At 32.5% G+C, this 26327-nt stretch overlaps 5 protein-coding genes across 6 annotated transcripts; 2 read left to right on the forward strand and 3 right to left on the reverse strand.

Moving 5' to 3' along the window:
* The first annotated feature begins 1893 nt into the window (after positions 1-1893).
* On the forward strand, positions 1894-3758 carry LOC110616128 (protein RGF1 INDUCIBLE TRANSCRIPTION FACTOR 1). The gene is made up of 5 exons (XM_021758451.2): positions 1894-2193; positions 2287-2466; positions 2591-2665; positions 2961-3101; positions 3201-3758. The coding sequence occupies exons 1-5, from the start codon at positions 2191-2193 to the stop codon at positions 3531-3533; spliced, it is 732 nt and encodes a 243-aa protein (XP_021614143.1). The 5' UTR covers positions 1894-2190; the 3' UTR covers positions 3534-3758.
* A 4037-nt stretch (positions 3759-7795) lies between these two features.
* LOC110615959 (vesicle-associated protein 1-3) lies at positions 7796-10982 on the forward strand. The gene is made up of 8 exons (XM_021758232.2): positions 7796-8027; positions 8352-8422; positions 8511-8592; positions 8860-8975; positions 9088-9249; positions 9339-9380; positions 10375-10452; positions 10644-10982. The coding sequence occupies exons 1-8, from the start codon at positions 7976-7978 to the stop codon at positions 10755-10757; spliced, it is 717 nt and encodes a 238-aa protein (XP_021613924.1). The 5' UTR covers positions 7796-7975; the 3' UTR covers positions 10758-10982.
* Positions 10983-12177: 1195 nt separating this feature from the next.
* On the reverse strand, positions 12178-12883 carry LOC110615118 (14 kDa proline-rich protein DC2.15). Its single transcript, XM_021756830.2, has one exon. It carries the CDS (start codon positions 12827-12829, stop codon positions 12431-12433), a length of 399 nt encoding a protein of 132 aa, XP_021612522.1. The 5' UTR covers positions 12830-12883; the 3' UTR covers positions 12178-12430.
* Positions 12884-13657: 774 nt separating this feature from the next.
* LOC110614598 (spindle and kinetochore-associated protein 1 homolog) lies at positions 13658-17468 on the reverse strand. 2 transcript variants are annotated; one of them, XM_021756163.2, is made up of 9 exons: positions 17234-17468; positions 17010-17134; positions 15793-15905; positions 15619-15697; positions 15240-15307; positions 14732-14837; positions 14616-14645; positions 14242-14355; positions 13658-13922 (listed from the first exon to the last, which is right to left on the reverse strand). In XM_021756163.2, exons 1-9 carry the CDS (start codon positions 17328-17330, stop codon positions 13845-13847), a joined length of 810 nt encoding a protein of 269 aa, XP_021611855.1. In that variant the 5' UTR covers positions 17331-17468; the 3' UTR covers positions 13658-13844. The 2 variants fall into 2 exon arrangements, with proteins under 2 accessions (XP_021611855.1, XP_043813093.1); XM_043957158.1 differs by having other exon boundaries at positions 16970-17134; positions 17234-17455.
* Positions 17469-19060: 1592 nt separating this feature from the next.
* LOC110616308 (root meristem growth factor 10) lies at positions 19061-20226 on the reverse strand. The gene is made up of 2 exons (XM_021758695.2): positions 19775-20226; positions 19061-19674 (listed from the first exon to the last, which is right to left on the reverse strand). The coding sequence occupies exons 1-2, from the start codon at positions 19880-19882 to the stop codon at positions 19360-19362; spliced, it is 423 nt and encodes a 140-aa protein (XP_021614387.1). The 5' UTR covers positions 19883-20226; the 3' UTR covers positions 19061-19359.
* Positions 20227-26327: the final 6101 nt, after the last annotated feature.

The raw sequence follows: 26327 nt of genomic DNA on the forward strand, positions 1-26327 counted from the left end.
TTCTTATTTATTAATTATATAATATAACTGTTTCATTCTATAATTTTTTTTAGCAAACTAAAAAAAAAAAAAAAACACCTTAAAAAATAATCCAACTCACAGCGACAATTTTGGAACATATAAGTTCATAAGAACATATCCCTCCCTCCCTTAAAATTATTGACCTATGACGAAGAATTTTTTACATGCATCTTGATGTTTATACACTATCAATAAATTATAGTGCACATAGCTTAATTAAATACATGTAAAAAATTTCTTGAAGTGATTTTTTCTACAAATTAGGATATTGTTTAGTTGAAATGTGTTATTTTTTGAGAAATCAGTTTTTTAGAAGTAGTTTATGTGAAAGTGACTTTAATTAATTTAGTTAAGTAAATTATTTTCTCTCTATTCAGAATAAGAAAAACTTTTGACTTTTCAGAAAATAAAGAAAAAAATGCTAATTAAATAAAAATAATTTATACACTTTTATGAAAATTTTAAATTTTTTAGTTGAATTGCTTCAATGAAACAAAGTTTAGAGAGAGACTGCCACTCCAGTAATACATAAAGTTAATTAGGGAAAAAGGTGAGTTCAGATATGCATGTCAATCCAGGTAAAAGTAGAGGATACATTTATGTATACTGGGGGAGTAATAAGCGCGTCTGTCGTCTTAGGCCAAATGGGACTGAGAGGGGGATGGGGATGTGAGCTGCCCACCACTGCGCTCAGATTTGTCCTATACACAGCTGCTGTGTTCTGATTCTGTTTGCTAATTAGTACGGTTCTGCACCCTTTCTCGTCTGCAAATGTATTCTTTTCGTTGTTTTGCTTGCTCCCACTAAATACCTAAACCATTTCTTGCTCTTCTAATATTCTTCCTTGTAAAACTTACCATTCTCAATCAACGGGGCTTAGCTGATTTAATACTCATTATCGAGTCCTCCTTACTTATTTGGGTGTCTGCTTAGCCCAGAGTTACTTTCAGACTGCAATTAACTAAATGATATTATTCAAGAGAAAAACTTTTTATACAACCACGTTGTGTATTTCTATGTTATCTGTTGTTTGCCCACATTGACCTCTAGTTTGTTTTATTATCATAACATCAAATGAAAGCTATCAATGAATTGCTCAGTTTATTTGCTGACCATAACATAAATTCATATCAAAGTAAGCAAAATAAATCGAATTTAAAATCTGGATTTCATGGATGCAGATTTTCTTCACCTCTCTTTCTTTTTTTCATGGACCTGGTTTGACATCATGAACTGAAGAATCCAGCTAGTATCGTTCCATTTTTATGAAGCAAACTTAAATAATTGTACGCTCGCAGAAGAAGTTGAACGGAATCAACATTGATCATGATGTTTCATGACATACGCAAGCTAAAAACTTCAACATTTTTGTCCAAAATATAACTGATTTCTCCCCTCGGTTGAGGAAAATACTGAATCAGAGATATACAAATAATACTTTTGCCATTCCAAAATACTCTTCCACTATTATTATTATTATTATTATTTTTTGCCAATTCCACTATTAATTTACTCGAGAAGAATTTCGACTTACCATCTTTGAAGTATATTAAAACGGCGACTTTAGAATACCAATGCCACTTGGCCACCCTTTTACCGTTTTCCACCGAGAAGTGAGAAAAATGGCTGTTTCTGTTTATAGTTTTGTCAACTCTTCACAGCAGAGAGAGAGAGAGAGAGCAATGGAGGCTCAGCCACTTACAAAGAATGGTAAGAAATAGTTAGGGTTTTTAGAGAAATGGCGAATAGGAAACAACAATAGGGAAGGAAAGTTCATTTGGACTCGGGTTAAGCAATATCTTTCTTATTTCCAGTCTGGTTTTTATTATTATTATTATTATTTTCATTTTCCAATTTTTCGCTTATTACAATAAAGTGCAGCGTAGAAAAAAACAATTACGCGACACACATACACTCTCCAGTCTCCACCTCCTTTAATGAGCCCAACCGCCTCCTCCTCCTCCTCTCTCTCTCTCTCTCTCTCTCTCTTTCTCTCTCGATATCTCTACTGTTCTTTTATTGGTAACAGTAACACTATACCAGTAGCAGCAGTTGACAGGCGCCGTTCCTATCTCTCTCTGCAATTAAAGATTAGTCCACCACTATCTTCATAACCCTGATACAAGTCTCTTTGTCTCTCTCATCGATATTCAAATACAAAAAGAAATCATGGTGGGTTTGCAATCACTCTTCTTCTCTTCCATTTTTTTGGTCGTTTTCTTAGCGTTTCTTGCTAGAGCTGATTGAAGTCATATATGTATACAGCTGGTTTCTTCGCATCTACTTCCTCACTGGCTTCAAGTTCTTCTCACTGAGAAGTTCTTTAACGCTTGTATAATTCACGAAGAAGCAAAGAAGAATGAAAAGAACGTATATTGCTTAGACTGCTGCATCAGTATCTGTCCTCACTGTTTGTCTCCCCACAACTCTCACCGCCTCTTGCAGGTTACTTTCCCTTGAACTTCACCATTCACATCTTCGAGGCTCCATTCTTTAATTTCTATTATAAGAAATGCCTCACATACAAGTCTAGTGAACTTGTATTTGTTGTTTTGTTTTTGTGTTTCAGATTAGAAGGTATGTGTATCACGATGTTATAAGGCTGGGCGATGCTCAGAAGCTGTTCGACTGCGCCTTTGTTCAAGTGAGTGAATTCATTTTTTACTTGGTAATGAAATTAAAGAAACGCTCTGAAGGTGGACATATATTAATATTGCACTCTTTTTATAGTTTCTCTATCGCTATTTAATCATGAAAACTCTTTACCGTCTGTATCTTTTCTTGTTGACATTTCGAGAAATCTAGCTACAGTGAACAGAAAATCTAAGACATGGTCTTGTTTTTCTAATTGTTGAAGTCCATAAATCCAATGAGCGTCGAAATTGGAAATTTCCTGTTGTGTAACCTATTATCGATTTTCATTTCCCCTTTCTTTCCAGTCCTACACCACTAACAGCGCAAAAGTGTTATTCTTAAACCCGAGGCCGCAAACAAGACAATTCAGAGGCTCCGGCAACGTCTGCGGCACTTGTGACAGAAGTCTACAAGACCCTTTTCTCTTCTGCTCTCTTTCTTGCAAGGTCCCTTAATTGCTAAATTTCTCTTATTATTCTCTCACTCACCCATATCATTTCCTCACTTCCTATAATCCGAGATTTTCGTAATTTTGTATTTTGTAGGTTGATTGCATCATCAAAATGAAAGGTGTGGATGGGCTCTCAAGTTTCCTCTTTGATTGCAAGTTTTTGTCCTTATCCGAGTCGGTTTCAGACGACGGTTTGATGACTTCAGACTCGGTGCTTGAACCGGCCGCTTCAACCCGGACATCTTCTAGTTCAGATGGGTATGGTGGGATTGGGTGCAGGACGCTTGCTTGCACTGCCACGACTGAGATTGTGAGAAAGAAGAGAAGCAGTTTATCGGTTTGCCAGCCAATGTTCCCACGATCTGAAATGTCAGCTGGTTTGATGAACCGGAGAAAGAAGACTCCGAACCGGGCTCCGCTCTATTGAATAGGCGTAAAACAACGTCGGGAGAGAGGAGAGATTGGAGAGCGAGGGGGAGATATGGTTAGTATTTTATTGTTTACAGGAAGGTAATTTGGGGACAATAGCTGAAACCTCCTTATTTTTGTCTAGGACTCCCCTCTTGAATACTCTCAATTTTAGGCCTCGTTTGGATTGACTAACTCAATTTAGAGAACTTAAAATTCTCAAAAATTACCAAATTTTTAATTATTTGATTGGGTATTTTGTTTGATTTGCTAAGAAATTAACCATAAATTATGGTGGAGAAAAGAAATTACAAGTATTTTTTAAAATTTGTTATCTTCTATTTTCCCTGTGCTTTGGATAAGAAAATGTACATTTTAATTCTTGAGATACGTATAGTAGAAAATTCAACAATTTTATCCTTGCAGTTTAATTCTATCCAACCTAAAGTCTATTATTTCCGTTATTTTTTTAATAGATTGAGAAATGATTAAAATATATTTCTATATATTTGGTATTCTTTTCAAGCATCTTATCTTAATTTCACATTATCGAGAAAAAAAAATTCATAATTTAATTCAAAATTTTTTTATTAAATTTTTTGTTTGGAATACAAATTTTTTTATTTTTAAATAAAAAAATATTCATGATTTTTCAATAATTAATTTAAAATTTTTTTCTCGGTCATATCAAGCAGAGGGATTAAGAAAAAAGGCTGGTGGTATCAATAATGGTGAGGTTAGGACAATATCCATGTTCTGCTCTCATCACAATAAGCTTACAAGAAATTGAAGCTTTAATCCTTTTTCTAAAAGTGCTTTCTATACGTGACGGTTGTCGCGGCTAACACAAAATGGCTTCCCTATTCCTCATAATCCTCGTCCTGCGTTAATTATTAGACTCATCATGCGTTCATTTTTCAATATTTGTGAGAAACAAAACAGAAATGAAAATCCCTAATTTTTACATCCTGATAACCTAATACCCAAAGTAAAATCTATAATTCTCTTGTGTTCTCCCCTCCCTTGTAACAAAAAATAATAATAATAATTAAGCACTCCATGGTATAGAAAATGAGAATAATGGACCTGAAAACAACAATACGGCTCAGGAGCAGTAGGATCATGGACCATATGGAAATAGGAGACCTGCGGGTGCCGATCTTGATTCCACGGACTAACAAAAGCCGAGTAGTGATTCCAGAAAAAGCTCTCGCCATCAGATTGTCCCACCAAACCAAGTGCCAAGATCTCAAGGATAGGGAGTTTCTCACCCAAGGTTACATGGCTGCTTGCAAGTGACACCTGTGCATATTGCCCCTATTTTGCCTTTTTATTTCTTGCATTTTCTTCTTTGCTAGGAAGAAAAACATATAAAAATTAATAAACAAAGAAAAAATATTTTGAATATCTTTTTTTTGGACATACAATTTTTGTTTCATTTAAAGCTCAGACTGGACAGTACAAGATAAGTCCATAGAATACAAAGCCCAGGCCATTAAGCCCAAAGCACCGAAAACAGGACTAGAGGCTTCCGTCTTCCACTGACCACTGCCAGAGACTTCTATCATCCATTAGAATATCATGTTGATATTAAAAATTCATTTGTTTAGGAAATACATTTTGTATTTAAAAAATATTTTTTAAAAAATATTTTAATAGAAAATAATTTGTGATTCACTCTAAATTAAAATAAAGTCTTAACTAAAAATAAAGTTTTAAAGCCTTTTTTCGAAGGTAAATAATTTAGTAGATGGATCAAATAGGCAAGTTTCTAGGACATCGATTTTTAAGACCTACACAGAAAAAACAGAAACAAATAAGACTGAAAGCCTAAAAAGCCTAGAGACTCGAACCCACTTGCCTCTATAAGTTGGATTTGATGGAGATAACAGGAACCAAACCTCTTCTCCATTTGAACGTATTAGTTGTGGAAAAATGGTAGAAACAAAACGGCAGAGGTAAACATCTTGCTACAATAGCAATTAATTAAAAGCCAGAAAATTCTTCTTAAAGTCTAGAGGAAACCCAAAAAATAAAATAAAATAAAATAAAAGCCTTCACAACACCTTGTCGCTAACCATAATAAAAAACCTGTACACCAAGCTAAAAGCACATGCATCTATAGGATATAGACAGGCATTCCATTTACATAAGCTATAATTGGTCAAGAAAGCATAGTGAGATTTAAGAGAGACATTGTATGCTATCTATATGATGCAATTATTGTTGAAAGGAGAGGCTCAAGGTCTTAAACTAGGAATGCTATAACTACGAAGGATATTTTTTATTATCAATAAACTAACCAAAATCAAATGTCAAAATTATATTTGTAACATCTCAAAAAAAAAAAGTAAAATAAAATAAAAATAAAAATAACTAAATAAATAATAAATAAATAAAGAATAAAAATAAAAAAAAAAGAAAAAAAAAAGAAGATAAAGAAAAGATAAATTACATTTAATTTGGGACAGGTGACTTAATGCTAGCCACTTTAACCTAAATGAATTTAAAAAAAAAAAAAGAAAAGAAAAGAAAAGAGTTAGGATCATCTTCTTTCTTTCTCCCGTTACTTCCATTTCTTCTTCCCTAAAATTCTTCTTTTCAATTCTACTCCATTTTCTTCTGATTTTTCACCCAAATTGCTAGCCCATCTCATCCAAGTCTTTTCCTTAATTAAATATTCAAGGTCGGAGAAAGAATCAAGTAGAAAATTTAAGGTGGAGGGAGAGGAAATATTAATTATATATTGAAAATCTGAAAGATATGTTAGGGGTTTTTATTGTAGGGTTATTTTTTATCATTTTATAAAAATATTTATGAGAAATATTGTATTAATTTGATTTATTGGTTTATTTTTTTTTATGAAGAAAAAGTGGGAGGGAAAAAGGAAAGTTTCAAAGGAAGAGGGGGTGTTACAATATTATTAGAGAAAGTGAGTTATGACTATCGAAAATTTATTGGATCTGACTATTTAAAACATACAATGTTAATAAGAGATGTAATAATTATTTTTTTATATGAATCAACTAAAATATAAATATATGAAGAAAACTTCTCTACAATAAATTCTACAACTGTCCGAAAACTCAACAAACAATATTTGTAACTATTTGTAAATCATCAGAAAATTAGAGGAGATATTTGTAAAATTAAAAAGAAAATAATTATGATCAAGCAAAATATAGGAGCTAAATAAAAAAAATCAAAAGTGAGATAAAAATCAATTTAGAGTGAAGTCACGTGCACAAATAATTAAATAAATAAAAAAAATTGTATTCGTAATATTTAAAAGCTATAATTAATAATATTATCTATTTTAGTACGGTTAATAATTAATTTAATAATGCTCCGCTTGTTAAATTTTTAAATGTTAGTATTTTTTATAAAATCAAAATATTAAACCCACTAATTTAAAACATTAATGCACAACAAACCCGGAACTTATGCCCTATTGGCGCCTCACAGACTCGCATTTCCGACATAACAGCCATCCAAAGTTGAATGCCATCACGAGGATTAATGGTATATCCTCGAGGACCCACTTTCTTTCAAATCCAACGGTGCGATTTTGTCAATCTTACTTTTTCCTTTTCTTTTTTGAACTTTACTTTTTTATCTTTTGAAAAAAAATAACAACTCTAATTAAATCTCTACATTTTTTAAGAAAAACAAATACATATAATTTAATCCTCATATTATTTAAATTTTAATACTTTTATTTACTAATAAAATAATTTTAATTTATAATGTTTCTTAATAAAAAATGTTTTATATGATAAATTTTTATTTTTATAATTTTAAAAATTATTTATTATTTTCATATATTTTTTAAATTTTATATTAATTAAAATATTATTTTTTAAAATCATAAATAATAATATTTTATTATTAAAAATGATATTATATTAAATTAGAATTTATTTATTGGAAGATTTGAAGTTTAAATTCTATTTATTTATAAAAAATAATTTATATTTGAAAAATATTTTTTATAAAATAATTTATTTTTTATTATTTAATTTTAATTTTAAAAGTAAAATATATTAATAAATTTATATTTAAAGTTCCTAATAAAATTTTAAGCCTTTTTTATTTTGAAAAAAAAAATATTTTTTAAAAATGATTTTTTATAAAAAAATATTTTTTTATTTATTAAATTTTTTAAGTGTTTTAAATATAAAAATGAAAATATTATAAAAAATATTTTTAAAAGATATTTTTATTAATTAAATGAATACTTAATTGATAAAAGAAATTGGATTTATTTGACAACGATGAAAAAGTAGAGTGGCTCAACTCCAATAATTTCCATTTGAAAAACTTTAGAAACAAAATAACTTTTTTCGTTTCGCCATTTCTATTCAGTCTCCTAGATCACACTCAATAGATTCTTCTTTCACAGCCACAACCCTAATTCTGATATAGGTTTCATAGCTAAACTGCTTTTCTGATTGGAAGGTCATGACCACCGGAGATCTTCTCAACGTTCAACCTACGGAACTCAAATTCCCATGTAAGCTTCCTTTTCCTGTTTGCTTTCCGAAAAACCTTGGTGGTAGAAAAGTAATGTAATCGGGAACCACGTGAGATTGGCTGATAGTCATGGCTGAGAATTTATGATTTGTTTGCGAGTGACACAAGGAAAATAAGTGAAAAGGAAGGGGAATATGAATTTTTTTTTTTTTATATATTTTGAATGCTGTCTTCTAGATTCAACTGTACCTTTTATTCTGGTTATTTCATTTGCTGATTTATCTGGGCAACCAAGAGAGCCTAATTGGTCTGTTTTGTGTGATTATTTGCTGTTTCTGTACTGATTCTCTGGCACTGGACGAAGTTGAATTGAAAAAGCAGAGTTCATGTTCTATGCAATTGACTAACAAGTCAGATAAGTTTGTGGCTTTTAAGGTAAGTTCTGTTTTCTCCTTGTCAACATTAGTTGGATTTTGATTACGACTGTCATTGGCTAACAAGTTAATATGCCGGGATTAACTAGGTTAAGACGACCAATCCCAAGAAATATTGTGTTCGTCCCAACACTGGCATCATTTTGCCTCAGACCACTTGCAATGTTACAGGTAAATATTCTGTAATTATTTGGTAGTAAGAACTTTCTGTTCTTGGATTACAATTACGTTTCTTGCATCTTATCTCTTTTTACCTGGTGTTCGCTCATTTATGATACATTTTCTTGTAAATTCATGATGAATTCCCTTTTTTTTTTTGGTAGCAAAGAGGTTCTAGTTCAGATATTTTGTTTAATTTTTTTTTATTCCATGAATTCTTGTAATTTCTGTTGATATTTTTGCACACCAAAGTAACTCATTTGGCGTGAATTCTTGCAGTTACAATGCAAGCCCAAAAAGAGGCTCCGCATGATATGCAATGCAAGGACAAATTCCTTCTTCAGAGTGTTCCTGCACCTGATGGCGCAACCGCAAAAGATATAACTCCAGATATGGTGTGCATTGATAGCTCCTCACTAGCTCTGTTTTTCTTCCTTCCATTCCTGCCGTCTCAAGAGATTCATCTTTTCCCTTTTGGACTTCTAACTAAATTAATCTGTTTTGCAGTTTAATAGGGAGGATGATAAAGTTGTAGAGGAGTTCAGATTGCGTGTAGTCTACATCCCTGCTAATCCTCCCTCACCCGTTCCGGAAGAACCTGAAGAAGAATCATCTCTGAGTGCTTCTGTGCTTCAGAATAGTAATCAAGATGCTTTGTTGTTTGAAGCTGTAAGTAATTCTCCTTGTTGACGTGTGGTGTATGTGAGAATAGCCAATATCGCTGCATGAGATTTAGCATAACCACTCAATGTAATCAGGTATCTAGATCTTTAGAAGAGCCCACAGAGAAATCTTCGGAGGTAACTTGTCTTTTTCCATTTTGCATAAAACTTGGTTGCCTTAATACTATTTTTGTTGCCTTCACTATTTTTGAGTGGGTCAAGTTCTTCAATGGTTCCAGTATTTGTGACTTGGTGCTTAGTCTTCATCACTGACATGCCTTAGGTGTTGCAGAGGGCCTCTACTAATTCATTATGCAAAGTTTGTCCTACTAATTGTGACTTCAAGGAGCACGGATTACTTGCTTTAATGGAGGGTTCATATATTTGACTTGCAGATGGAAAGCATCAATCACACTTTCTACTTACTTCGTCTTCTCTTTTTCACACTGTGAATGAGTTCTCATCAAAGTGCTTAATTACAATATTTCCTTGCAGAAATCCTGTAGTTTGCTTGATTACAATGTTTTTAATGATCAACCTTCCAAAAATGCTGTAAACTGTAGTATGTTGATGTCACTGACAAAGATCCAGTGTTCATTTCTTACATAATTGGTTCTTTTAAAAACTTATTAATGTCCAAACCTCTCTATGGTTTTTAAACAAACACTTAAGTAGCTTGCGCTATAACTTGAATGGACTTGTCTTAGGTTGTGTGTGCGCATGCAGATGTAATCAAATGTTGCACTTACAAAAGGATTATCCACGAAAATGAAGTTGTTTAAGTTAGGAGGTTTCATTGTTGTTCTCAGTTGGAACTTGGAAGGTGTTCATCTGCATTTCAAGGGGCGTCTAGTAGTGTGCAGGCCTGATATTTCAGATTGCTATATTTATGTATGAACCATATGCTAATCGATCTCTGTTTCAGGGAGCATGTAACGTCAAATTCCTAATTTCCTCTTTTAAAGGGTTCACCTTTGACTTTTATTGGTGGTCATATTATTAGCCCGGCAATATAATGCCATCTAGTACTTTTGGAGGCTCTTAAAAGTTGATGATTACAGCTGTTATATACAAATAGAATGTCTTCCATTTATCCAATATTTCAATGCAATTTTTATGATGGATTTTTCAGGCATGGTCTACCATTTCTAAATTGACTGACGAGAAAGCTCGTGCGCTGCAGCAAAATCAACAGCTTCGGCAAGAACTGGTATGATTTCTTTCACCATCTTAAAATTGATAGGGAAAGTGGGATTGGGAAACTCATTTTGTAGTTCTTGCAACTCACAATTTGTTGCCTCTCTACTTGGGTAGTCTTGCTGGGATTTCCTTAGTTGTTGTTTAATGATGTTTGTTACTGCTATGCTAACCTTCCTACCTTGAGCTAATCACTTGCAACAGGAGCTGATGAGAAAACAAGTTAGCAAAAATCGTGGCGGTGGCTTCTCTTTATTTTTGGTGTTTTTGGTTGGTCTAATAGGTATCCTAGTTGGCTATGTTGTGAAGAGAACATAGAAAAATACCAAATAACTGGTATGTATTGCATTGGGCTCTAGATATTTTTTTTTAAAGTTTTCAGCCTTTCCCTAGTCTTGAAAACTTTGTAGGACCACTTTCACTTAAGTTTGTAAAGTCATAGTCTGATGTATCATTGATTTATTAGGTGTCTGATGTATTACTTGTTTGTGGTTTTGACACGGTTATTGTTGTTTCTATCACGAATGGATTGATTTATATTAATATGACTAGGATCAAGACCATTTGCTAAAACCAATTTCTTTACATAAAAATCAATTGATTCCCATATCTTTTCTAACTACACATGTAATCTTAATACCAACTAAACTATAAGAGCGGTGGCCTTTACTAATGATTTCTTAATCTTGTGAAATGCACAAAGAGTCATTATTTGAGCCTAATTTTATAGTAAATCTCATTTAACCCTTAAGCTTAAATTAAGAAGAACAGTGTTGTGATCTTTATTGTCCTCATATCATATGACGGTGCCTTGATTCCTGCAACAACCTTAAACAAATAGACAGGTTAGCTCCATGTTTCCTTTCCTCATTAATACCAAATTAATAAATTAACTAGTGCTTCTATCTATTTTATTTTTAATAATATTTTTTTTATATTTTGAAATCATATTTAAAATTTTATTAACAATACAACTCTTAATTACTTATAATTTTATCTCAGATACTATATTTATAATAATTTAATATAATCTTATATATATTTACAGCAAATTAATGGATTTTAGATATCTAAAAAACCTTTGGACAAAAATTGGATAAGTTAATTTTATATAATAAAATATAAAAAATAAAAAATTTAAACATTATGTCAAATTATATGTTTATTTATTTATTTAGCCGTTAATTTTTTCTTTTTTTTTTTTTTTGATATCTAATTTTCTTTGTCTTGGTGGGGTTCGTGAAGTAATCCTGTAAATTTTCTTTATTTGTTTGAGAAGAAAAAGAAGCCTCTATTTTAGAATTGCTTGTTAACATATATTTCTCTTGGTATTTAAATTCTTTTTCTCTTAGGTTTTTTTTTTTATTATTATTTTTAATCTGGTTACAACCGATAATTATTATAATGGCAAGTGTCATATAAATTTCATATAAATTTCTGTTGTTATTCACAAGTGTTACAATAATGAAGCTTAGTAGTGGCCATTCCCTAATTAATTAGCATGTATTGATTTAAACTCTTTGATAGTGAGTTCACGTAAGAACAATATAGCAGAAGTTTTACTTTATCTTCTAAATGAAAATAATTTAATTAGTATCTCTCGAAAACTTATTCTTGTTTCACTCTGATCAGCGAGAAAACTTTTGTCGTGCGTTCTTTACGTTACTTATGAACAAAGTACCAAATTTTCTGTAAAAAAGATAACTGTATATAACAATAAAGCAGCAACCAATCATAAGAACTAATAAACAACCCCATCAAAGCATAATTCAGAAATTAAGGGTACAGGCATTCTGTTACATTCAATGGTACGCATTAATCTTGTTCCTGACAAAGAAAGTCGAAGAATTAATGTATTTATGCATGGTGACAGCTGAGAAGTCACCTAAAACCCAAATAAATAAAGCACTCAAACTCAAACACAAGCCATGAAATCAATGTAAATGAATAAGGAAATAATAATAATAATAATATAAAAACTAGAAACAGCACTAGGCGCATTGGAATCCAGCGGGAACACCCTTTCCACAGTAATTCAAGAGCAAGCTTAAGGAGATAGGCACATTAAGATTGATGCCCAAAACATTGGCCTTAAGAGCAGTGCAAAGGCAAACGGCGGCTTCAAGATCAGCAAGACCTTGGATGAGAGGGCAGCATGGTTTCTTTGGTGGGGTTCCCACTACCAGATGCAGCAAATCGTTTAGTAAGTTAGCACAGACTCCTAGCTTTAGGGTGTCTCTTGGGCAAGTGGCCTTAGCTGGTGGTGATGGTGATGATGGTGGTGGTGGACAAGGGACATCATGATGATGATGACTTGAGCTCACCAAAGAGAAGAAGAGAAGATTAAGGGAGAGAAGAAGGGCAGTGCTTGCAACAGCCTTGGAAGCCATTGTTTTGGGATAATGGGATGGTGTTTGGAATTGGTAGTGAAGTAGTTTGCTGTGCTAGCTAGGGTTTATATAGACAGAGATTTTTAGAGGTTTAGGATTAAAGATTAGAAGCCATGTGAACACATCGCATCTAATCAAACCCTCCCTAGCTGGCAATATTAGCAACTTGTGAACAGGGCCATCTTCATCTCTTGGAGGTTTGTGCATTTGATTATCTTGCATTCACCACGTACGGCAATAAGACACCTTAATTGCTCTTAGTTTTAGTGTATATTTCTCTGTCTTCCACTTATACTCTTCCATTGCCTGAATATTTCTTTTGTCGATAATAATATTTTATTTATATTTTCACATGATCTTTTTGTATCCAGTCAATTATTTCATATTAAATAAGAGATACATAATTATAGCCCTTTAAGAAAAACTTCTTACTATTTTCATGTTCATTGGTTTAATTTTTGGAATAAAGAATCAAACTAAAACTTGTATGGTAGTTTTGCCTACTAAATTCCAGTGTGGAATTCACAACTATGGCATCTTGGAACTAGGAGTCTATGCAACAAGCGGACAACGGCGGATTGATTACCTTCTAAACTATATAAAGCTACTCAAAAGCAATTGGTTAGAAATTAAGGATTACGCCAGCCGCACAATCCCAAGCAGCTTCTCATAACAGAGGAAAATTTGTACCAGAACAATATCCCAAGTCTTTTAAGGAATTTCATGTGTGGCCACTTTATCATTACAATAAGACCCAACTGTTCTTTAGGCCACCATGTAAGGGGTGAACTAAGGATCTGTTGGGTTCACAAAGAAATGAAATGGAAATAGGATGAAATTCTGTTCCATTTTGATTCTTGTGACATCGGTCCACCTAACGGGTTCGTATATAATATCTTTACATTTTTGCCATTTGGACTTTAGCATACATGATATACTACAACTAATTTTTATTATTTTTTTTCGTAACACAATAATTTTTATTAATAAAAGTAAAAGAAGCGAATTAAGTAGGTCACTGGGGCTTCAAAAGAATGATTACACGGTGATGCCCGATCCGGGTCTCATTGATGCGACCGAGGTGACGAAGAACCTGTAAAGCATCAGAATGCAGAACTTATCAATTGACATGAAAGTTATTGAAACATCATATATGTTATGTTTCTGTGAGCAACAGGGGTCGACAACGTAAGTTCCATAGAATTGTGTTTTCTGAACCATTTCCCCCTAATACAAATTAATTCTTCCGTTAGAGAAATCTATGCCAATAACTTGTTGGAAGTTTTGCACCTCTAAACCCCAAAACTGCATTAGAATGAAATTTCCAAGGATTCTACTAGTCACTGAATTAACTAAACGGGCTAAAATTGCTATTCAATGATGACAAGACAGAAGAATAAAATCAAACTTACAGTGAGTATAGCTTTTCCGGTGTTGTCAAGCTTCAATGTTGGCCCCTTTATGTCAGTTTCAAGGAAAAAGTGTTTTCCCTTGATTGTTTCTGTCATTGCAATATCCCTTACTTCCTGCATGTTTCATGAACATATTGAAAATCAACTGCATAATCAACAGCTAGTTTGCTTAGAAACAGAAGGGACTAAAACATTTGTAAAACTGTTTAATAGCGCATACAGGCATCTGCATCTATTAGTTCTGTATGAATTTATTAATCTACATCATGCCGGCAAAACAAGGAACCCATGCAATTCCAGAAAAGCATTCAACCTTCGAAGGAACAAGAGTGCTTGAAGTAATTTTGGATTTTCTTATTAAGTAAGTCACTTACTAATGCTTTTTCCCAGAGATTTTCTGCCACCTTCAAGGATAAAGAAAAAGAAGTTAGCATTAAGTGCAAGGTTGAGAATCCATAAGCGGAAGCCACATCAAAATATGCACAATCACCTTTTTCTTTGAGGCTCCAATAAGCTGAGCATTTGTTTCAGCGTACGCTGCCATGTCGTTGATAGCAGAATTGACCTTATCTAGTGTGAGCCTTCCTCTCATGTATCTGCAATCAGTGGAAATTCTTTTAAAAGGAAAAAGAAACAAATAAAGTATGGTATGATGCTAGACCACCATTTCCCACTTGAAGTCTAACAACTCTAAAGTTTGGATCTTATGCCTATCTACTGAGGAAATATGTATAGGAGTATACAGTAAATGTACTCGAATGCTCAAACATGTAAATTTGGCAATGTACTACAAGAGAACATTTAAATATAAATTGGTAGTCGCACACAAAAAAAATGGTAAAAAAAACAAAAAGAAAGAAAGGAAGAGCAAGTCCACGTAAAGTTGTTGTAATGATAAATCATGAAAAGTAACCGACTAGATTATACGCAGCCCACCAATTCTAGCATGGATGAGAACAAAAATTGCATAGTTGAAAAGGAATGAGAGATTAACTCACGAGGATAAGGAATCCAGCTCATCAGCAGTTATGTACCACAATGGTGGAGAGACGCGGCCCTTTTTTCCCTAGAATTAACACAAATAACAATAAGAACCTACTAAAGTAACTTCCCCTTAGGCTCACGCTTCTACAACATAGATTTTTGAGAAATTGAAGAAATTTTGCCCAAAGGCAAACATTTGCACTTTTTTATTTTTCCAGGTCCATTATTTTTAGGCGAGATGCGTCTCATCATACAGAACAATTATCCGAGTCTTCTTCTAAACCACCCATGAACCACTAGCATGTAATAAAATTATAGAAATATCATGGATCAAATAAGTCACAATAACTTAAATCCTCGGGCAATGAAGCTGCTTCATCACATCGAGCATACCTTAGGTAGTGCTGCAGGCTCCTCCTCAGCCTTCAAAGTACCAAACCCAGGTTGTAGATTAGAGGCTTCAGTAAGTGCACTGATGGAAAGAAGTAGCAATTCAACATTGAATTACAAATGTAATTTCTTCTTTTACAATGGATAAAAAGCCATGCAATAGAAAAATACTATTACCCTTTATTTGTATCTGAATTCAATACGGTAATTCTTTCTGACAAATGTGAGGGTACATGAACAGACATACTCTGCAACTTCTTCTGTTGCTGAAGTGATGCATTGATGAGTCTCTGCAATGAAGCAAGACACATAACTCGGTCAAAATTAACCAACAAAACCCGATAAGAAATAAGCAATTCAAAGAAACAGTGGTTGAATTGGAGCCGATGCCAGAAGTTTACGCCTTCGGTTTTAACATGCCTTAAACAGAATTATCTGCCAAATTTCCCCACCCCCCTTCTCTGTGTTTGAATTTCAAACTACAAGAGTAGCATAATGATATACTCAGTTCAAGAATTCCGTAGAATCGCTTACCCTTTGTTTTGGATAATAAGTAGTTCAAGGGAATTAGGGAGAAATTAAAGGGAAGAAATAAGGAGAAAAGAAATGAAATGAAATTTGATTTCTCTTCTATTGTTTGGAGTGCTTAATGATTCAGGAGAGAAATCAAAGTTTTTCTCTTAAATAAATGAGGAGAAATAACAAAGATACCCCACATTTCTTCTGTAGAATTTTATTTTCCCCACCATTTTGAAGGGAAATAAAATGGGGGCCTTTCGCATCTGATTGGGAAAATATGATTTCCTTCATTTCCTCTCATTTCTTCTAATTCTTCTCCTTATTTTCTGGCCAAACAAGAGAAATCTCATAATTTTTATTTCTTTTCTTTTCTATTTTATCTCCATTTCTCTCCATCCAAACAAAGGGTTAGGGTCAATTAAAGAATATTTTTATTTTATATGCTCTACCATGGGAATTAAAATTAATAATTTTCCTTCATTTTGTAAAATAGCTAAATGGAAAATGACGGTTCTAGTTTATAGAGATGAAATGGATATACAATTTCTCTAGTAACATACATGCAAATGTCAGTGCTCATGAGTATTTTGTTCCAAACATTCTCCAGAAAGAAACCATGAAAAATAAGAATTTTGCTAAGCAGTCAAATAAGAAACGCAAACCTAAAATTTGTATCCGTTCTCTGAATTTTCTAAGCAACCAAAAAAATGTACAATTTCAAACAAAAAGGATCCAAATAAAACTAAATCTTAAAAGCCCAATGAGGTTTAGTTTGATTGGACATTTTAAATCCCCAAATTTTTTGAAATCCCTAGTAATGAAGGATTAAACTCACCAACTTGCAAGCAATAAAGCGAAGTCCTACTTCGAAGTACCTTAGCTTTGGGAATAGCCTCATTCTCCTCACGCAACCGATCCTTGATAGCCTGTATCTGCAGCTCCATCGCCTTCAATGCAGCATCCACCGCCGACAGATCATTGATGCTGCTCGCGGGGTACACTGCTCAGACAGACAAAATAAATAGCTCAATTGAAGCTTCTAACTCTAGCTCTAATTCTATCTAAGAAGAGCAAAATTGTACACTTGGGGTTAACTCACTGTTTCTGCCGATTACGAGCTCTTGAAGCTCGGCGATTCGAGTGTTGAACGAAGATATGAGAGAATCGAGGGACGAACCAGCTTGATTCACAGCCATCTCTCCTCTCTCTCTCAGTCAACAACCGTATAATTAATATGTGATTTTCAGAATCTCAAATAGCTTCAAATTCTCGGATCGGATGTGTTTTCAGGAGGTTTTGGTGGGCGGGCAGGAAGGGGTTTCATTTTTGAACGAGCCTAGAAAGAAGTTCATCAAAACGCACTCGTAAGACGCCGTTTCCATGTTTGCGCGTCTAGCGGGAGAGCACATGGATGGGTCCCCCAGTATGTCTAATGGAAGTGGGAACCAGTTGGAGTGCATGGGAAATTGTTACAGTCATTACAGGGAACTGTGGGCTCTGTTAAGGTTTCGAATATGGGATGTTTGTTTTCGTTACTGCAACAAAATCTGCGAAGCATTTCTCTTGGGATTTTAATCAAGTGTAGTTCAATTACAAGTATTTGTTATTGTCTCTTTCGGATACACCCCGGGAACTGATGCATCTCCTGTCCCTTTTTATATATGTTTAAGCACGTCTTAGCTTAGCTTATGTAACATTCATATTCTTCTGGCAGATCAATGTAAAAAGAATATGATGGGAACTTAGTGGCTCCATTTACGGTATCAAAATTAAATCAGAAGATCCTGAATTTTAACTTCAATTCTCTTCTATTTCTTTTAACTATGTAAAAAAGGGGCTGTGATAAGAGCAAGCGATCTCTAGACGTAGTGGCCAAAAAAAGAGAGTTGCAAAATCACATAAGAGAGACTGAAGAGGCTTCCATTGGACCATTGCTTGAGACCAAAGACCAAATGACAATACCATGTGAAGGGAGAGTTTCAAGCATGGATAGCAAGTATGGGAACTAATATTAAAGGTCGGCCTTCTTTATCACGAGCAATCCAACCATTCAATCAATGCTTGCACAAATCTTTTCTTTTATTTAAATTTTCTGTCTATCCTTTGAATATAAGTAAATATATGTGCATACATGTATTTATTATATAAATTTATGTGTAGACTCAATGCATCATAAATTTGAAACATAACATATATTTGAGCCCATTTATAAAATAGAAAATAAATTCAATATACATAGTTTGTTTCGAAAAATAAGATATACAGTACGTCAAAATTAATTTTACCGTAAACAAACAAGCAAAGCATTTAATCCATATCTCTACTCACATACGATGTTCAACTATATATAGCATATTATGTGAAAATGCAGGGAGTGATTATTGCGCACATAGCGCCTGCTTTCTATGCAAGGCAAAACTGGGAGGTAAGCTTAGCTAGCATGCATGCATGCAACTTCTTAATATTTGTGTGCATACCTTCCCTTCTACTCGCATCATGTGCTATTAACTACTAGCTACCATGATTGGCCAGCAGTGGCCAAGTCCTAAGAGACAAAGTCATTTACATTTCAATTTATAATCGATTGCTGAAGACTTGTAATGATTAATTAAGGATCACCCAATTAGTAAGGCAGACATTTAAATTGCAAACTACAAACAATTAAACCAAACTAATCAATGTTAAAGCTACCATTCAGGTTTTGGTTCCAACTACCCAACATGCACTGGACGGAGGCCGGAGCAAAATGATATAGCGGCTTCCCCATGTTCTGCGCTCTCCCAACAGTGCTCATAAGTAGCATGAGTAGTAATTAGTCAACATTGTCAGTAAATGACGACAACCAATTAACAAAGGTACTACGTTACTCATTATAAAAATAAGAAGATGAAGAATCGACCATATATGTATGACAACAATTTGATAGTTGATGAACTAACAAGTAAATTAACATTTTGATATACATCAATCAGAGGCTTGGTAGTACGTTAAACCCACAAGCCTATGTTATGTTATCTTATATATTTAAAGGTTGCCGCAGTTACATATATATATATATGCTGACAGTGAGAGTTGGAACCCTGAGGGTGCTATCACAGACCCTTTGAGCTCTTGATTACTCTAATACTTGATGGAAACTTAATTTCTAGATGATAAGGAAGAATACCCTCAAGGATCAAGGGGAGAACCAGGATTACAAGATAGCAAAATTGGTATACGCATGTTTCAGTTATGTGAAGGTGGGTGTGTCTTTGGGGGTGAGTAGTCCAAGTTGAAACCAGGATGCTTATCTCCACGTTTACTGTGTGGCACACGCCATGGAACTGAAACAAGAGTCTTTTTTTTAGCAGAACCTGATTTTTTAGCATTCTCTCCTGCCTTTACTTTCTTTTTTGCCTTGGGTTCCTTCAACTTCTGAGTATAACCATAACCATTCAGATAATGAGTCTCTGTGCTGCTATCTTCCTTTGCCGCTCCAGCAGGTTCATTTGATGAAGAAGACTCCTTTGGTACTGCGACTGAAACATTCTTCTCATCCTTCTGCACAACAGACACATGCCCAGACGAAATGCATATATGAATACAGTAGTAGAATATTTAGTTCTCAATGAGATAAAGCTAGCAACATGCTTGCACCAACCTGATTGTAGATGTGAAATTTCTGATCAACAGCAGGAAGTCGCCTGGCAATACATGCATCCAAAGAAAGACATAGAAGTAAAAGAAGAAGACAGGATACGACTGACATGTTAAGAAAGACAGGTCTGCTTAAGCAAGCTAAGAGCTTGAAGGTAGCAACAAAAATTTTGTAGCTTGGTGAGCGTAGTAGCAGCGTAGCACTAGTGCTGGCAGCTAATGTAGTCGTGGTGGTATTTGTAGCCAGAGCATTAATTAGCAAGCAGCCCAGGAGATTAAAGGCTCTCTATTTGCAGAACATGCAAATGTATGGGTGAGAAGTTAGTGCAAAATATGAAGATATGGGTGGTTTCTTTTGTCCCTATACTTCCAAAAGTTTTCAATCAAATGGGTCCCAGGACACAGACCCCACCAGGGAAAGAGGGAAAAGAGCTTAAAGCCTTTCTGTAGATATATGGGGAGAGAAGCAGAGTGTCCAAAGGAGAGATCTTCCCTCAAATACACGTTTCTTGAAAAAAAAAAAAAGGAAAAATACCATGTCAAATATTAAGCACTAGACAAAATCAAGAAAAGCTTATGCATACTTATTGTTTTTATCGAGGAACTCCATTTCTTGTCTTCGTCTTAAATATTCACCACTTGCATAGCTTATGCCACCTTGTTTCTTGCCCTTGCGTGGCTTTTTACCTTGGAAATCTTACCATTTCATATATATGCATGTAAATTCTTTTATTGTTAAAAAAAAAGAAGTAAAAAGCCTTTTGCGTTGCGTGTATATATACTGCGTCTTAAATTCTTAATACTGCCAATAATAATAACAACAACGAGAGTGAAAGTATAGGGAGGCACTAGAGATTTTGTTTTATAGCGCAAGCGTGTATAAGTTTTGAAGTGTTTTTGTACTATATGTATATATGTTGTATATAGAGTTAATAGCAAAAAAAAAAAATTCTATATTTTTATTTTATTACAATTACACCTTATATTTTATTAAATTAAAATTTAAACTTTTAAAATTATTTCAACTGTATTCTACCATTAATTATATCATTAAAATTTAACAGAATTATCACGATTACCATGTCAATAAATTTCAGAGTAAAATTGATAATAATTTAAAATTTTAGGATAAAATTACAACAAAATAAAAGTATAGGAATTTTTTTATTAATTATTTATTTTATTAATATTTTTTTAAGATACTGAGGAATGAAAATTAAATTTATAATTTCAGATAAATTATATATTTTTTTAGTCATTTAATTTACTCAGATTAAAAAGTTAAATACTTAATTTATATATTATTAATTTTTTAAAATTCATTAGCATAATTTAAAAAAAATAATGGATTAATATTATACCTGAAAGTTAAAAGAATAATTAAAAAAAAGATTTTAAAAATTATTTTATTATTTTTAATATTTTCAAATAGATTCATGTTAAATATTATTTTAAGTTACTTTTAATATTTTATAACTAATGTTAATAGAGTTTTTTTTTTTTTTAACTGGAGAGTTATTTTTTAATAATAATTTTAAAATAATGTTAAATAATAAATATTTTAAATAGATTTAAGAAAAATTGATTGATAATAATTTTAATTAAAATAAAATCAAAATAAATTATTATTATTATTATAAAATCATTGATATTAAATAAAAATAAATAAATAAATTTAATAGTAACTATATTTAATAGTGAAAAAAATAACTTAATAATTTTATAAGTTTTGCAATTTGATTAGGTATAAAAAAAATAAAGTTTAATTAAAAAAATAAAAAGTGAAATTGTAATAAAAATAAAATATAAATTTTTTTTAATAATTATTTTTAATTTTGTTAGCATCATATGGTGTTTGATATAATAATTTTATTAATTTTTTAATGATATAAATAAGGATAAAATATAATTAAAATAATTTTAAAAGATTAAATTTTAATTAATAAAAAAATATTCAATATAATTATAATAAAATAAAAAATATAGATTTTTTTATTATTCACACTAGTACATATATCTATTTTTTTAAAAAAAAAAAAACGGAAAATGAAAATACTGAAACGGTCATTTGTTCCTTTATCCTACGAGCGAAACTGATGTGGGTATACAAACTCAAGCATTTGCTTCTACGTTATGCTAATTTATCCAGAAAGCAATTAAAATTTATTTGTTCCTCGAATTTGTTTATTCGATTTTACTCTTCTTTTTCTTATCAATATTTGTAGAACAAAAGGTCGATACCGTCAGTCTGTTCAATTTTATTGAATTAAAGTTTTATTAAGAACAGAATTTCTTTTGGAAAAAAAAAAAGAAATATATTCTTAATAAAACCTAATACATCAATTAAGGCAAAGAGCGGACACGATTCACGTACAAAACAAAGAGAAAAAGAAATGGCAAGTATGATCGTTGTGTGACACCCACATGATCACCTCCTCTGTGTTCCTTTTAAAAGGGGTGTAGAGGGTAGGGACAAATGTATCGGGGAGACAACTTCTCATGGATCACCTCTTCTGTGTTCCTTCTACCAGGGACACCTGAGAGTGATCTAACCGTCAATACCGGCCATATCTGAAACGTGGCAAACCCCCATGTGATTCATTCAATTGCCACGTGTACTTGGCCCGTCTATGGCCGCCGGAACCCATGTTCTTGGTTCTACGATGGATTTGGTGGTCCTCCGGTCCCGTCCAAGTCTATGAAGATCAGTCATATGGAGACTGTTATTGCCATTTCGGAGTCTCCAACAACATTGTTCATGGGGACCACTCCTCATGAAATTAAATATAATTTAAAAGTTTATTAGCAGTAAAGACAGAAGCATGAAACTGCCTAATTTTAATGGGCTGTTTGTTAGCTTGTTGGATGGAAGAGCTGAAAGTTTTCTGTGTTTGCAAGTGTGGATGGGCTTACGTGCAGTGCAGCGGATATGATCGACGGCGCGACAGGCTCGGCTATCAAGGTGACTGGGGATTTGGTATCGCCGTTGACAATTGGCCCAAATCGTTGTGTACTTAAAAAGGAGAGCAATCTTGGTGGGATCGCCCCGTTGTCTCCACGGCATCCTGGCTCCATATGCGCATCCAGTTTCAGAATGTAGAATAAGAAGTAGAAGCATTATTTTTTAAAGGAGCGTCTTTAGAATTTTATAATTTAAAAAATTTATCCTATAATAATCCTACTTTTTATCTTGTGATATGGGAAATAAATTGTAGATGGTGCATGCATATGCAGTAATAGCACTTTTAATTTTTAATCTCTCTTACTTTTATGAATCCCATGTTAAACTTCCCAAATCTGCGATTAATGTTATTTCTCATATGAATCAATTGATTTAAATTTTAATTAACTTTTTATTTCACATATTATTATATTATTGGATATATTACTCTAAAATCACACATAGATATAAGCTGACAATTGATTCCTTACATAGCCCTTGTCTATTTTGCAACATTCAAATTGACATTCGATAAGCACAAGGCACCCACTTCGTTTTGCAGCATACATATACATATATTTATGTTAGCCAAATCTAGTAATCATTTTAGTAAACAAGTAAATGATTTAAACAAGTCATTCTTTAATATACTTTAATTCATTTTAGTAGTTTCACACCATCTACTTTTGTTGAAAAAAATACACCACTCTTTAACTTTATAAAAGTTTATATTTACCTATAAAAAAAATGTTATTAGTTAGCGTAGAAGAATAAAAGAGAATAATTTTATGTAAAGATTTATTAAAAAAATTGTTTTTGTATTATTTTCTGTTTTTAACGATATTTTTATATTCGTTTCTCATCATTTTTTTTCTTTTATAATGCTAATATCATATTTTTTAGATGTGCTTTCTAAATTTAAATTTCAACTATTTTTATATTTATTTTGTTACTATATATTTTATAAAAATTTCAGTTTTTAGTTTCTTTTAACAATATTTTATTTTTTAAATTATTTTTATCTGATTTTAAATATTTATTTTCTATTTTTTAATATTTAATTTTTAATTTTTGTTTTAAATTAAACAATTTATTTTCACTTTCAATTAACATACACAAAACTATATATAGATATTAAATCTATTGGGACTAAATATCTATCAAAATGAAGACAGTTTCAAACTTTTTAAGTGTTTTTATTCATAAAAAAAATTAAAAAGGATATTGTGTTGATAATATAATAATAATAAAATTCGTTGAGATCGTGACATATAGACATGAGAGACAAAAAAATCCTTATACTGAACTCTTCGGTCTAATTGGACAGTAGAAAACCTGACCTGCGAAGTGAACATATCAAACTTCTCATACCTCCAACTCTACTAATGTTTGGATTAAGCAAACCGATCCCACATATACTCGAAACTAGTAGATCAATCTCTTTAAAATGTAAATGTTTTCTTTAATATCATAATTATGATTGCCGTAGAATAGATGTGACACGCATAAATAAGATATGGATTAAGTGGACATGATGTCAGAACTTTCTAATATAGATAGAGTATAAATACTTCTAGATCGATTGTCATTGAGGACATCATCTTTTAGTAATCACACGATACGGTCTCTCTTGCAAACCTCAATTTTCACAAAGCAAAACTTCTCAATCCTATTAACTCCCAATGATCCAATCAAAACTAATAACTTCTCCGTGAGGCAAAAGTCAAATTATTAACTTTTCAGTGAATCAAACTCTTGCGAATGTGTCCCAATCTCCTTAATCACCGAAGCTCTGGGCTATCTCATGGCAACCTACAAGAAATTGATGGGCAAAAATTTACAACAGGGAATCAATTCTTACTTCTCACAGCCCTTCTCCACAATTACCTAAACAAGTGCAAGAGGCAGCGATAAGTAGAGTCAAATTGAGAATGCAGAAGCTGTGAACCAATGCTATTGCTACCTACGGGAATGAGGCAATGCATGGCAGTAAGCAACATACAGCTTCAGCAAACATTAAGAATCCACCAAGATAACATTTTAACCACAATTTTTTGCAGTCCTCTAAATGTGTAATAACATCAGATGCACGAAGAATTATGCTTAGCTAAAACTTAAAACACTGCTTGCTGTTGTCGTTTTTCTTTCTTCTTCCCTTATTTCAGTGAGAAAGACGAGGTGGGACTTGCTGTTTTCCTTTTCCAAGTAACTGAATTTGGTTTGAAATTAAAAATGCAGCCCAATATCACAGAACTATTAAGCCCGTCATCAATCTGGAAAACTGTAGACCCATCCATAAGCTTAAATAATATCGAGGATTAATCCACAACCGAATGGCTGTAGGCCACAACTCTCTCAAAGTGGCCTACGTAGTTTGGGCTTTTACATTCAAAGCTGCCCAGCCTCATATTAAGCCCTTCTCATTTCTCCCTTTTTATCGGTTATTCCGGTTACAACTGTTAATAAGTTTGCTTGCTGCGAGAGAATAACATATCAGGCACAGTTTTGATAGGTCAATACATATATTTTTTTTAAAAAATGTTATAAATGTTATAAAATATTTCTTAGGAAAAATAACAAATATATGGAAGAAGCTGTCAATTAATGGAAGCACAAAACTTGGACAACTCACATCAAATGAAGTTTTTGATTGTATGTGATCAATTTCATAGTTATGAGTTGCCCTTTTTAATCCAGCAGTGCCTACAATTGCAGGGGGCCTTTTGGGAAAATTTTCCAATTATCCATCTCTTTACCTCTTCTAATACTTTTATTATTTTCAAATATATTCCTATCATGGCATGTTAACCATAAAACAAAGGTAAAATCTTCAAGGATAATTAAAGCTCCTCCTTAGCTTTTGAGAAGTTGGGTGGGGTAGAGTTTCTTAATCTAATTGATGCTGCTCCACCTATTCAAATTGAATATGGATATACAAAATAAAGAGAATACTGTTGTTTAATACTTTAATTTAAAAATTTAAGATGGTAAATTATATTTGAAAGTTGCACTCTCAGGCTTAGCCTGATGGTAAGTGCATCCGGTTAAACCTGAAAGATCTCAGGTTCGAATCCCCCATCCCCCATTTCAAAAAAAAAATTATATTTGAAAGTTATATATTTTGTGATATTTAATGTATATACGTGTCAGTTTTGGAAATTCTATTATTTGAATTCTATTTGTATTATGAGACTCAATCTTAGTAAAATTTAGAGATCCATTAAGGATAATAACTCGAGTGAAATATAAACTTTTATTTTAAAAAAAATCCCTAAAATTAAACATTTGGAGTGTTGTATGAGATAATGTAACTTAAATCTATAAAATATGACTTCAAAAATATTTTTAAAATTTTATTTGTTCGGCACTCATCAGGCTAAATTATAAAATATGGCTTTAAAAGTATCTTTTAAATTTTGTTTGTTCCCACTCACAGATTTAGTCTGATAATAAGTTTATTTGAATAAATTTTCTTAGATTTTACTCTCCGGTCTCCAATTTCTATTTAAAAAAACAAATTTGTTCAATTATAATTATAGATTTCAGTTTTGGATATCTATCATCGATTTTGAATATTTTGATTGTAATTCTATCAATCATGTCTAATGATAAGAAG

The sequence above is a fragment of the Manihot esculenta genome, chromosome 5 (genome assembly GCF_001659605.2).
Source record: "Manihot esculenta cultivar AM560-2 chromosome 5, M.esculenta_v8, whole genome shotgun sequence".
Lineage (NCBI taxonomy): Eukaryota > Viridiplantae > Streptophyta > Magnoliopsida > Malpighiales > Euphorbiaceae > Manihot > Manihot esculenta.